Here is a 14,608-nt window from a genome sequence, read left to right on the forward strand (position 1 = left end):
ATTGACTTGTTTTGTCATTGTTTGGTTCCAGCTCATAAATGTAAAGATCAGATAATTTAGTCTGATTAAACAACTGTCGCTTTAATATCTTTAAGGTTTTGGATTAATTGGACAAAACAAGCAAATCTGAATATTAAATCTTGGATGCAGAAATTGAGGCGTGCATTTTTCTCTGATGTCAACTTTCCCTCAGACTCAGGAACTGATCGATCAATCAAAGGTGTTGGTTGTTGCCCTAATAATAAAAAATGTGGTAACAACAGTTCTAAGGGTGCTATATATTTCTGAATGTATTGAGTTCTGGTCAAATCTAGTTTACCTGTTCCTTGATCAGAGAAACAGATCTCCTGACACACTTCTTTTCTTCCAGATGTTTGTATATATGTAACTGTGCATTGTTCACAAAAGTGTAGTAACATTAATTTACTGTACACTGTTTAAGTGATGATTTCTGGTGAAACGGGGACTGAACATTATGAGTTTATAAAATAGGTTTAAGTCCCTTGGATGTAGATAAATAAAGGTAATATATCTGCAGTTGTATTGAAAACATGGAGGTGATATCTGTCCTGATTAATGCAACAGTACAACATAATTACTTCCACTGGGAAGTAATTATCTTCCACTGGGAAGTAATTATCCCTTTGTATTTTGCAAGTTTTCTCCAGTTACTCAGGCTGGTAAACACACACATGTACCAGGGTTCACATCATGTTCTTACCCAGTGGTGGACAGTAACAGAGTATATGTTTTGAGTCTTTACTTGAGTATTATTTTTTTGGGGAACTTATTACTTTTTAATCCACTACATTTCTATAAATGCTCTATTTACTCACTACTTTTGCTTTGAAGTCAGCTCATGAGTTTCCTTCTCTTTTCTGAAATCTGATCCCTAAGACAGTAAAATGTGTTCGTGTAGTTCTGTTTGTCTCGGTTGTTTAGCCGTACCTGTATATCGTGCGTCTCCACGGTTGAATATGGAGCAAACACAGAGCAGATTTCAAACAAAACTTATTGTCCACCTGAGGAAGCGTGTTGAACTAGGTAACGTTTGTTTCATTCCAGATGAAAATTTCAAACTAAGTTGTCTGTGCTTGGAGTAACTTGGTTTCTGTTTTTATTCCATGGTATAGTTTTTGGAGATTTCATGTAACAGAATGTACTCCTATGTATTCTTGACTGCACTTGAAAATACATACAAATACAACTTCTTTGTGGACCAGAGAAACAGCGGCAGTGAATGGCTCATCTCTCTGCAGAACTGAGAGATACAGACAATCATTCATCCCTGCAGCCATTAGGCGTCATAACTCTCTAACCAATAGGGGATGAGCCGACAGACACCTGAATTACTTGTTTTATATGATTTTTATAATTTTATCTGCCAGACACCTGAATTTCCCTTCTGGGATTAATAAAGTACTTTCTATTCTATATGTGGAAACAGTTTCCTACAACAATCTCTCTCATCTTCAGTTAAATACATGCATGAATCACAGCTTACAATAAATTCACTGTAAAAGAGAAAAGATAACAGCCTGGATCGTGAGTCTGAAGTGATTGGGAATGGAAAGCTAAAAACTTGAGGACAACTTGCTCAACAAAAACAAAGCACATACTGCTGAAAAACCAAGTCCAACCAGTCCTGCTGGTGGGCTGAGAAACTCATAGAGGAGGGAGAGTTTCTGTTTGTGAGTTAAAAACAATCAAATCAAAACATATCAACAATATTATAGAGCTAGATTAACACCACTGCTTTGCACACTTACCTTATATTTGACTGGATGGTTCTGCAGGCTGATTTCAGAGGACTGTGAAGATCTCACTGGAGGACCTGACTGCCTCAGGGGCTCTGTTACCCTGGAAACCACAAAACTAAAGGAGTGAGGACCCAACCACAACAAATCCCCACCGACCGTTTACAGGTTACTGAGGTTTCTCTGCACATTTACAGACAGATATACACATAAAACATTAAAAACTAGAACTTGTTTAAGGTTTGGTAACTGTAACGAAATGCTAGCTAACTGTTTCACAAGTTTGTAATCGTTGTTAACACTTTAACTCTCAATTTTAACATCAAAACAAATGTAAACAACTGATATTTAAACACATTTAAGCTACATACACCGTATTCTGGTTGTATTTACTGAGTTAACACCTTTAAAACCTTTAAAAAGCTTGAGTTTCTGATCAGGCTAATTACCAGTCTCCTCCTGCAGTGAAGCAGATTTAAGCTGCAGTTACCACAGGCACACATGAGGGATTTCCTCAACCCTGAGTTTGTATTTAAGGCATTTTATCTTTCTCTTTTTAACAAACCGTCTTCAACCCGTGTCATTTACATAATAACCCTGTCCCTTACGTTAACATCCATAGCCTCAGTCTCTTCAAATTCATATTTTAATGAGTTTGTTACGCGTAGTGTGAGCTGACAAGCAAAACTCGGGGCAGACCGTTTCCCTTCTACTTTCTTGAAGTCAAATACTGAGTGCTGATTGGCTGCGAGGTGGTTCAGGGGCGGGGTTAAATCAAGATTACACACTGGAGGGTTGCAGCTCGATAAAGTGGCCACAGGGGGGCGACATATCCTTACTCTTCTTTCGATTTCAATCATGAGAGAGAGAGAGAGAGAGAGAGAGAGAGAGAGAGAGATGAGCATATCATGTACTGCCTTCACCTTCATGGGAGTAAAAACCGTCCTCATATTATGTTAAGCTTGAGTTGTAGCTATACATGCATATTTCAATTTGCTCAGTTTTCACAAACATTATTATTTGTGATTTTCACCAACACATTTGTATCTTTCATGTATTATTCATCCTGTGTTTGCAACATTTAAATAGTCATAGATTAGTCTTATCAGAGATGGTTAAAACATCTTGAAGAAACTTGAGAGGTGATTGTCTTGCTAATATGAATAGGTTATTACTTCCTGCAATAATGTTCTTCTTACATGTGCAATAAGTTTTTTCTACTCCTCTTCTCAGTTCTGTTCAGTACATTGTTTTTAACCTGTGCTACAAGTCTGTGCACATTTTTCACCGCGTCACTGGTTTTGTAAATATTTGTAAATTTACCTATTTAGTTGTGTATATACGTCATAAGATATGTTAATTTTTTTTTTGTTTAAAGATATGTTTTTGGCCTTTTTGCCTTTATTAGATAGTACAGCTGAAGAGAGGCAGGAAATGTGGGGAGTAGAATGTGGGGGAAGACGTGCAGGAAATGGTCGACTGGCCGGGAATCGAACCGGCGTCCCCTGCAACGAGGACTGCAGCCTCTGTACATGGGGTGCTTAGACCGCTAGGCCACCAGCAACCCCAGGTATGTTTATTGTTACTTCTTTAATTTTAATTGCTAATAACTTTTCAATAATTGCTATTTTATATGCTCTTGTTTACTTAACACTGTTTTGCACTATCCACTTTGCTGCTGTAACACTTTAAACTTCCCTGTTGTGGGGCGAATAAAGGAATATCTTATCTTATATCTTTTCACAAACATTATTATTTGTGATTTTCACCATCACATTTGTATCTTTCATGTATTATTCATCCTTTGTTTGCAACATTTAAATAGTCATAGATTAGCCTGGTCAAAGATGGTGATCAAATATTGAAGAGACATGATAGGTGATTGTCTTGCTAATGTGAATAAGTTATTACTTCCTGCAATAATGTATCGTAAGCATGGTCCCTGGCACTGACTCAAACCCCTGCATGGATTACAGATTACAGTACTAAAAAACATCAGATTTGAATTCAATCCATATAGTTATCTATGAATCTAAGGAATTCAAAGATAGCTATTATTATTATTTTCATCTTGGGCTTAACTTCCCTGAGCCCAAGATGAAAATGTGAAGGAGTAGAAGCTGGAATGAGAGGATGTTTGGATTTTTTTTTCAATAATTGAATGAAGTGTGATCAAGTATTTTGTGCCCAAAAATGATAAATGATAGTTTTCTTACAAGAGCTTTAAAATATAATACTAACAATGTAAAGAATAGAAATCATAATGAAGAGTGGAGGAAGACTTTTTTCATCTAAGTTAAGTTTTCAAGCATTCAACTACTTTACCTCTCCAACTTTGAACAAGATAAGAAGCTTAAAACATGCATTGACGTTTTTTTACAATACACATTTTCCACTCACAAGATGAAAGTTGTCCCTTTCAACTAAATAATTCAAATCATGTATGATTGATGGATTTGAGAGCCTCTGTTCCTTGGTCAATCCACATTCTAGCGGCCTCTTTGTCCTCTCATTGGTATGGCAGACAATATAAATCCTGAAATTTTAAAAACAAATTAATCATGCAAGAGCGAGAGATAACAAGAGAGGAGTTTGAAGCTGAAAAGTAATAGATAAATGCACCAGCATGCCGGATGCTGATGACCTCAAGCAAAATTTTGGAACCTGAGTTCACGGATTTCTCCTATCAGACACAAAGAGAGGCCAGTCATTGAATTCAGGAGATAATTTGAGCTCTCAGTTTGTTCTGTTCATCTCAAAGATATTGAGGAAAGTACCAGTCAGATTCAAAACCAAACTAGAGAGAACAATTTACCATGGACCTGGCTTTGAGCGCTGGATCTTATCATGCTGAAACAAAAAAGACAAAGTTGGGAGCACACATTTCCTTTAAAATCACAATTGAACTCTAATGCTTCAGTATGTGTCACATGTGTGCTGCTTTCCTTGCTGCTGTAGCCATAAACATTGGTAATCTGTCAAACTGCTATCATTTGGCAAACCTGATACATTAGTTACTGTTTGATAATAGCTTAGCATTTAGAAAGTTCTTAACCCTCCTGTTATGTTTGATTCTCAGGACTGAGTCAATTAAACCCGGGGCATGTGCATACTTTTCTGATTTAATTACGTTGTTAAAATTACAGAAATTAAAAAAGAAGTAGTTACTTGTTATCGTCTCGTTATTATACATCAAATAGACGACAACTATGTAAGAATTATCATCCGACTTGCGGGCGAGGTTGTGCTTATGACAGCAAGGTAGCATCCTGTGAGGAACACCATAGAACGCAGGGAACATACACAAAGGCTAATTATTATTCAGGTGTGAGCTCTCTGTATGACAGCAATATGCTTTTAAAGTCGAGTTGTGACAACCTCTAATGTCATATTTCTATTTCAAATAAAAGTGGACAACTTGATATTTTTTGTGCAGTTATCTTTATTGAAAAATTAAACACACTTTCTGTATAAATAGCATGTCATTGTACAACACTGCTTGTTCAAATGTGCAGGAAGCAGGCAAAAGATGGACGGACTGACAGACTGACTGACTGAACAAAAGCAAAAGAGCTGGAGAAAACCTCCGCATGGGGAGATGAACATGAACACATGAAGTTGTGCAGCTGATGAAGCAGGAGGCACGCTCAGTGAATCAAACATCATAAACAGGTGGTGTTCGGTGCTTTATGCGTCTGACCTTTGAGGGGAAGCAGTGGTTCAGATGTGGGTTGGGGGGACAGACACCTCGCTACAGTGTGAGCAACAAGTCAATGTCTGAGCTGTGGTGTCTCATGTCGGACACAAGGCCAGCACCTCTTCGTCTTGGCGTCTGATTAATGAACCTGTCAGTAACTTTCATGGCTTTCCTCCATCACCCCATCCTCCTGGAAGGACCTTAATATCGGGTCAGGAGAGGGCCGAGCCGCCATCCACGTGTCTACACGACGGGCTGAGTATGGAGTTAACACACAATGTTTCAGAGACAAGAAGGGACAATAATGCTGTTTCATGATGGTTTATATATTAAATAAATACATAAATAAATGTAAGGATTACATAATAATGGCTGTTTCCTTTCCTGTAGAACTTTATTCACTTTCACATTTGATTTTCACGAGACATGTTTTCACTTTATCTACATGTCACCTGAGCAGGGTTCAGCCAGCAGCACTGTCACTGTCTTGCTTAAGGGAACTTTGGCATTAATGGAGACATGTTGCTGGGATAGAACAAATGACTCTCAGATTACTGGAAATAATAACAAAGATGCAACTCTGGAAACCTTGTATCTCAAATATCTCAACTTTGAGTGTACTGGAAGTGATTGGGAAGCTGTTCTGTGGTTTGGCACTCAACCTCAGTCCAAAAATATGCACTTAACATTGACGTTTATTTTTTACATGACAGGTTTGAAAATAAATTTGCATTTTCGCTTCAGTCAAAATTCTTAGTGTTTGGTTTCTTTGTTACAGGACATTAATTGTTTTGTCAACCAAATCGCCAGAAATCAAAAATAAAATTGAACCGATTCTAACAAAAGTATTTTAACGATCTGTATGAAGCTTGGTAATCTCGTAAGGTTATCAATAATTCAAAGAACAATAGAAAATAGATAAAACAGCAAGACCACTTCTCTGAGCCTCACTGCAACAGACAGTCATATTCATCCATAAACACATAGATAAACTAATTCTGACTCAGTTTCTCACACACTGCTCTGGTGACAGCAAAAGCATGCAGAAGATAGCAGGTACGGTCCTGCAGCCAGTACAACAAAGACTGAGACCACTATATGTGGCCGCCTGCTCTACCCTTTGCGCTGTAACGACGCCCCTTCAGAGGACAAGTTTGAAAATGTTAGTATTTTCTGTAAAACCATGAGCTCTGCTGCGTTAAGAGAGACTTGTTCTTATTCTCTTCCTCTCCACTTTTCCTGCCGCCTCCTGCCTCTCTTAGGAGAGATGTCATTTGTCATGTTTACAGTTTAACTCAGAAAACAAAAGCTGTCATCTGTGATGCAGTGATCCCTCAAAGATTAGTTCTTTAACGGAGAGTAATTCCACTGAGAGGATGCACAACAGCTCTCATATGCCTGCTCTATTTCTCTCTGTCTTGTTATAGCCCCTTGTGCCTTACATACGCATACACCCGCACGCAGCCACACTGATGCATACTGGTTTTTAAATCCAGCAGTTGCATTCATTTCCAAATATCTCTTGTATTGCGTTCAGAATTCCTCCTTAAAATCTGTGGATGCACTCAAAAGCCTCAGGAATCGTAGAGACAGACACTAGCCTATGTTCGTGTTTAAAAATGATTTTACGTTTTTCTCTCAGGTATAAAATAAAAGGTTGAATAGAGCAGCTTTCCTTAAACCTGTTGAATGATTATTTTTAAGCATTAACTTTTAAAATATTGCAGATTTGATTGATTTACATGTTCAAGATTAGATAATCTCCACAGCACCAGTCAGTCAGGCTGTGCATCAATCTTCTCTTGGTTCACTTTTTTAGATGCATCAAGCCACAAACTTAAAGGTACAGTGTGTAGTTATTAGCAGCATTTAGCAGAACAGACCTGGTAGAAAATGGATTATTATATTCATTATGTTTGAGCACAGAAAGGGTTAACTAGGAACATTAACGCTTTTGCATTTAGTGAGTGGCCTCACGAAATGCACAGGAAGACGAAGAACAGTGTGGTTGTTGTGTATTGTATTACAGGAGCTTCTTATCCTTGAAGACTAACGTCACTTCACCGACAGGAGGAGTGAGCAAGGGAGAGTTTCAGTCTAGAGTCTGACTCCTAGATATTGCCAATTTTAAATCGATCTAAATAATATCTAAATGTTCCAATTTCTACACACTGAAGCTTTAATATACTGACTGTTTCTCAATCTGTGTTTTTAGACTGAGGGAAATTTACAAGAACTGCTAATGAAAGACACCGAGGACACATCAGACAGAAGATGGAGCGTCTTATACCTTGCATCATTTTGCACAAATGTGCCTTGATATTTTCACACACCAGCAGTGTGTGTGTGAGGCACCATTAAATCAGTTCAACCTCTGACTGATCTTGCAAGTAACAAGAAACTCAGCTCTCCAGACCCTCTCCTCTGTCCTCTTTACTTTTTATCATCCATGAAGGGACACATGCAAAACTCTGAGCTGCCCGAGGCAGACTTTGCATATAATGAGGTCTTCTTATTGACTTTTTATTCTATTGCACTACCTTGAAAAATCACTTGGCATTCACTCTGTATACACTATTGAGATCAATGTTCTCACCATCAGTTTTTCTTACAATATGAGGCTGCATTTGCAGAAAACAAGGTCCTGCAAAACCACATAGACTACCTTCCAAGTAGTTTAGGACGGATCAAATTTAAGACTGCTTACAAAAAGAGGGTTAGTAAAGGAGTGCTTTCATCAGGTGTGCAGAAACACCACAACTTTATTTTAAAAAATCTACGTTCGAGCTGTGTACATTTCAGCTTTTTGAGGGCAAAATTAATTCATGCAGCGTGGGAAAAAACATGTTGATGGATGTTCTGTTTCCTTCTTCTGTCTTTAGCTGTGAGATGTAGGTGAAAAGTTCAATACGGGTTTTCCTGCAGAGACGATATTCCTTCAAGAAATAGATGTAGAGATCATGCATGTTAAGGCATCCTGGGTTCAAAGAATACTGGATGTGGGTATAACCTTAGAGAAGACTACCAGTGCAATGCTAGCATAACATTTAATGTTTTCATTAAAGCTTGACATTTTGAAAATAGACTGCAGGGATACGTTATAAAAACAAAGCATAAACGTGTTTTTTCTCTCAGTTGTCAGCTGAGTGATTCAGAAGTGTTTGACAGCAATTTCTCATGGAGCGGCTCTGGTGGCGTTCTTCACAAAGCCCTGACTGACGCTCCGCTTCCTCCTGTCTCCTACAGCTGCTCCCTTCATGACATTTACATTCGTCTTTATATGCCATCTCCTTGTTTCAAGCATGTTTTTTTTCTCCTTTCATCCTTTAACCTCAGACATACATCACTCTCATTAAACACAGACATGGCACACATGCAGAGAACACTTCCATTAATTACTCAGATCAGTTCCTGTTTCTACCTGCAGCCTAACGCGAGTCTCCGCAGTGACACATGCAGGAAGTTTGCTGTGATCCCTCTGAGAGGAAGCAAATCATCTCCACAACTATCACAACTCATTTGTTACTTTAGTCACTCCCTCATTCTCATTCCCCCTCTTCCTCTTTCTCCCTCTCTCCCTCCATCTCTCACTCTACCTGATTGCATATCTCATAATTGCTTTTCTATAAGCGGATACAATATGTGTGTGTATGTGTGTGTGTGTGGGTTTTTGTGCACATTTGCTGCGTGTGAGTATATGTGGAGGAGCGTCTCTAAAATCTTTAGCTGCGTCGTCCTCTAAATGTCTCATTACTCCCCTCATGGGCGTAATTGCTGCACTGAGCACGGCTGCAGTAAGACCCCCAGGATGAATATAATTAAAAACTATGAAATTACAAAATAAAAGCATCAATTGTTATTCAGCAGGGCAGCAGGTGAGGAGAAGCTGAGGGTTGCTGGATAAAATCTTAAGAGGACTTCAACAAGACACTGGCCAAATCTCAAATCTGATCTTTTATCTTGGGATTTAAACACGGGGAAGGATTTTGAAAACTCTTCACGTCTATCTAGTTTGAGTCTGTGGTTACTGCTAACAACAAAGGTTATGACATTGCAACTAAAATCTATAAAAATATTGAATTAATCTCAAATTCTGGTTATTTTAATCGCATTCACAGAAGTTTCTTCCTGTAAGTGCTTCCTGATTCGATAGTTTGGTTAGTGCCATGGTCCGTCACCTGCAGTGGAATCACAGCCTCTGTGCAGCACGTTATCCAGAGTAACTGCTTCAATTTTATCACCTTGCTGTCTAACAGTGTTTCCAATTCACTCACCAGTGTCCACGAAAGGCAGGCAATACCAACTTCAAAACTTTGGTGAACTGGTACTTGAACCAGCAACCCTCCAGCTTTCAAGCCAACTCCTCACAGACTGAGCAACAGATGTCCCCACTGAGGAGATTCCTGCAAACTCATGTAAGCTCAACACTTGCCCACTCCTCCTGGTCACATTCATTTGCTGAGAAAAGGGAGCTTTTATTGTGAAGTAGGTCCAGGAAGGTCCACTGAATGTAGTTGTCAGCAAAGTTTGGACAGCAGAAAAGTTAAAATTGTACTATCATTGTGGAATTCATTGTGGAATAAAGGAACACAGACGTGCAGCCTCAGTGAACTTTGAGACAAAAGAAAGTAGGGATTAACACAGCTAATACGTTTTGCTGTGAAAAGTGTTGAACACACAAAGTGGTGGCTCATGGAAAAAAAAACAAAATTATTTTAAGTTGGAGCAATTTAATTGTAAAATTGGCTGTATTGGAACAAAACAGAACATAATTTAAGGGCAGGAGGGGACAGAGCTGAATTTAAAACAGCCGAGATGAAACACAGTAACTCTTTCACCCAAAGCATGATGCAGAAATGTGTTTTTGTGAATTAAAAAACAAACAAAAGAAGTGAAGAAAAGGCGTCTTGTTGTTTGAGAAATGGACACACGTCGATTTGAAATGTAAAAAGCATTTTTAAATGGAGTCGGCTATAGCTGCAAACAAAATTGCTATACATGAAGAGGAGGAAAGGAAACAGGAAAGGACGCACATGTACATGTCGTGCCCATGTTATAATTTCTGTCACTCAGTGACAGTCAAACGAATGCATGTAGAGTGTGTTTTGTCAGCCTGTGGTTTATCTTTCTTTGTGAATAGAATGAAGACAGGCCAATAGCATGGTTGTAAAATTGGAATAGTCCTGTATTGTCAGAGTGGCCTCAGTTATCATCATCTCTGAAATATATTACTATATGTTGAGAAGGGTTCAGGGTTTATAATTTATACAGGATCTTTAAGTGTACAGTATATATGCATCTGTATCTACATTTGTTCATTTTTACATATACAAAGTCAGCGTTGATCAGTCTCACGTGTGAAGTTTTCTCTCACATTGAAGCAAAGTATAAATAAAGGAAACTAACCATGGGATGCGAGGGTGCTACGAGAGGGTCCAGTGGGTTTCGATTGTTGTAAGTCCACAATGTTAAACACTGAGAGAACAAACAAAAGGTTTCACCACTTTCCATTTAGTGCATAAGGTCTCACAGTGGGGAGGTAACACGTCGAGGAGAATCCTGAACGAAGTCCACAGCAGGAGGAATACCTTGTAAATGAGGGAATCATAGATCCAGACACAAGGGAGGGTTTATGAGTAAGAAGAAGGGCTCAGAGATCAGTTGGTGGTTCGTTTAAGTCTTAAACAGTTGTGCCATTTAACTCATTAAACGCTTTCATTTTCCTTCACTCTTCTTGCGGTGCCGTCCTCATCATCGTCTGCTCTCCTCCTCCTCCTCTCAGCTATAGAGCCACGTTAAACTCGGTCACCAGAAAGTCCACGTGATCCTTTTCTTTGGTCTTGAAGGCCTCGGCAATGATGCGTGCAGCGTCCCTGTGCTCACGGCCCCTCATGGAAACCCCGTTTACCTCCAGGATCACCTGACCCACCTTCAGCTGGCCGCAGTTGTGAGCTGAGCCACCTCTCTGAGGAAGAGAGGCAGAGAGAGATGGAGACAAATGAAAAAGAGGACTGGAGTACACTGTTTGTGGTTTGTTGTGACAGTCGGAAATGTCCGAAGTATGTTAGGGTTGGAGGAAAACTTGCAGGGTTGATCAAAAAGTACAGATTCTAAGAAAAATCTCAACGTTTGAAAACTTGATTTAATTAAAATCAAACCTGAACTCTTTTACACAACACTGACATCTCGAGTTTTGTTCTACTAAATTCCAGAAAACAATCTTCTCTCAGTGCAAGAGCTCAAATTTAAACAGATTCCCATAAATAGGTCAGTGACTTTATTAGCATACAGGAATAGAGACAGACGAAACACAGAAAAACACATTCATAGACTCAAACACACACACACACACACACACACACACACACACACACACACACACACACACACACACACACACACAAACACACACACACACATATGCGCGCGCGCACACACACACACACACACACACACACACACACACACACACACTCAGTCTGACTCAGCAGTAAATGCATGCAGCCTCACATCTCTAGAGAGAAGCATGTGATCAACAAAATCAAACACTGGACTAGCAGCTCTCCCTCGTTACAGTGACAACCTCTCTCGTTTCACATGTGATGAGAAAAATGTTGTTACTGTCTGCTCTTAATGCTCAGCACATTTCACAAAACACACAAGGTCTCAGCTTGTTGGCAGTGAAATCAAACACTCCCTGAAGAAGCAGCAGATTGCTTCCAAACAAAGTCCCAAATGCTGGAATGCCATCAGTTCAAGTGTCTCTGCCCACAGGCCTGACTGCTGAAGAGAGGCTGTGAGCCCCAGTGTGAAGGATCTGAGGACCCTCTGCTCTGAAGAATCACTCCAAACAAAGATCATCAGAACATTTAATGCCAACCAGAATAAGACGTCATATTTGTTATCTTCTTCTTCTTCTTCTTCTTCCTAAAAGTCACACACTCAAAGATAATATGAGTCATGTCAGCGTTTGTTCCCTTTGAATTTTCAGCAGCCTTCGTCATCAATACTGCTTGCTGCAAGAACTCTTGTCCTCTGTTAAATGCCCTATGCATGCTTAAATTAGATTGTACACACTTGAGCAAAACTAAACTGCTAACCTCCAGAATAAAGCCGCCTACTGTAACAGTTGGAAAACAGTTTTCATGGGGGAGTTGACCCACGGTGTCTGCTACTTCTCTTGATTTCATCTACAGTTTCTAAAACATAATAACCACAAAGGAAGCCAAGATATTTCTGAGACAAGAAGAATGAGGATGGAGAAAAGTTTGCACACTACACAGTCCAGTGAGCCTCAATCCATCCAGAAACAAAAAGCAGCAGATGAGCCTTTAAAGCTATATATTACACTCACAACATCTCCTTGTGTCCGACTTGCATGCCTGTTGTTGTAGGAGGAAAACTGTCCATCCTTATCTCACCTCATTTAGTTTGCCTCTGATAAAGGCCTGTGTCCACTAATTGAGGTTTTTGTGCTGACAGCTCCTCTTTTCTGTACAAAATCAATGCAGCAACTGTTTTCAGTGATCAGCTTCCTGAGCGCAAAAACACCCTCAATGTCCACAGCTTTATATAGCTGCCCTCACAGCTGAAAACTGTTCAATTTAAGGAATATCTTGTTTATGTCACTTCTTCATCAACAGCTAATCAAAATAAAGACAGGTGAGAGAAATGGCAGAGATCTGTAAGGTGGAGAAACTAACTATACTTATTTTTCGACGTAATAATTCTCAGGTTTGGAGCTAATGCTGATGCTACGACATGATTTTGAAGAATAGTTGTTACAGTTTCTTTGTAAAATGTGATTGAATAAGAGCGAATATGAAGTATACAGAGCAAACAGACTTAATGTTCATTACTGAGGTGAGAGGAAGTGCCATGGGACAACTGTCATAATCCAGCAACAATAAGTACTGATAAGTGGCACTCTGATATTGAGGCTGTGGGTGCTGCCAACTAAAAAACACGTTCACAACAAAACTCTGTTTCATGACAAAACTGATCTACATTTTAAAATCTGAAAAGAATAATAAGTCCTGACTAATACTAAAAGTTTTATGCATTTTTCTGTCAATGAAGCTGGGTTTTTATTTAAGAATTAGATCCTGCATTTCTTCAAGTCCACAAAGAGACTGGTCTCTGCCACTCGTATGTCTGTTCTTGACTTCAGTGAGGTCTTGGATAAGCATGCCTCTTCTCAGAGCTTACATGCTCTGGACCCTGTGTATCGTGGAGCACTGAGGTGCATCACTCATCTTTAAGCTCTCACTCATCACTGGTAATGGAAGTTCTTTCATGTCTGCACAAAGACAAAAACATAAGTTTGATCTTATTTATAACTCTATTTTAGGACTGATTTCTTCATAACCTTCATAACCTACATCACAGAGTCTTGGAACTTATTTAGTGTCTGTTCCAAAGGTCAGAACTGTGATGGGAACACTTCAGTTTGCTGCTCCCTTGAGACCTGAAACTTAAGGGTCTGGTCTCATTTCATGCATTTAAGATGCTTTTGAATGACTTAGAGGCAGTAGATGTCATGTTTGATATATTTATGATCGTTATCGACTTGTTATTCTTTTTATATTGTGTTTGAATGTATAATAATCACCTTTTGTCTCATGTTTGTACGTACAGCTGCTCTGTATTTGAGAGGAACCTTCTAAACTGTGCTGCTGCCTGTCTTTGCCAGGACACTCTTGAAAAAGAGATTTCTAATCTCTAAGGGTTTGTCCTGGTTGAATAAAGGTTAAATAAAAAAAGACAGATTCTTCAGATAAAGACTTTTAAACTGTGGTTAAAGGGTCAATGACTACTGACATTTCATTCCACTGTCTTTTTTTTTTTGTAGAGAACCCCGCAGCTTGCAGAAAAAATAGGTCAGATGCTCGGTCTATAGATAACTCGGTGCATCAGACGCTTTGCCAAGGGGAATTATAAACTCAGGCTTTTTCAGTCTGCATGCAGTTTATCACTGAATTAATTGTAGCCGGTGAAGGTGATGAAAAGATTAAATATCTCAATAGTAAAAGTCACTCTTTATGCCGATGGTCTAGGCATCAGTATTAAATCAGATCCAGTCATTATCAGTTAAAACTTTTACCAAAGGCAGCTTAATATCTAGATTTATACGTCCAAAAAAGTACGAGAGCAT

The 14,608-nt window shown here is 39.1% G+C and overlaps 1 protein-coding gene and 2 long non-coding RNA genes across 3 annotated transcripts in view; 2 read left to right on the top strand and 1 right to left on the bottom strand.

Annotated features, from left to right (window-relative positions):
• The first annotated feature begins 3,278 nt into the window (after positions 1–3,278).
• Positions 3,279–7,832, top strand: LOC117831571. The gene is made up of 2 exons (XR_004635033.1): positions 3,279–3,327; positions 7,670–7,832. It is a non-coding gene; the product is annotated as an uncharacterized LOC117831571 (long non-coding RNA).
• Positions 7,833–9,733: 1,901 nt separating this feature from the next.
• LOC117831570 lies at positions 9,734–11,630 on the top strand. The gene is made up of 2 exons (XR_004635032.1): positions 9,734–9,869; positions 11,237–11,630. It is a non-coding gene; the product is annotated as an uncharacterized LOC117831570 (long non-coding RNA).
• whrna (whirlin a) overlaps positions 9,821–14,608 on the bottom strand; it is a 177,329-nt gene continuing 172,541 nt past the window's right edge. The window contains 1 exon segment of the mRNA XM_034710311.1: positions 9,821–11,419. Within this exon segment, the coding sequence (XP_034566202.1) occupies positions 11,237–11,419 (183 nt within the window). The 3' untranslated portion in view covers positions 9,821–11,236.

The sequence above is a fragment of the Notolabrus celidotus genome, chromosome 19 (genome assembly GCF_009762535.1).
Source record: "Notolabrus celidotus isolate fNotCel1 chromosome 19, fNotCel1.pri, whole genome shotgun sequence".
NCBI classification, from domain to species: domain Eukaryota; kingdom Metazoa; phylum Chordata; class Actinopteri; order Labriformes; family Labridae; genus Notolabrus; species Notolabrus celidotus.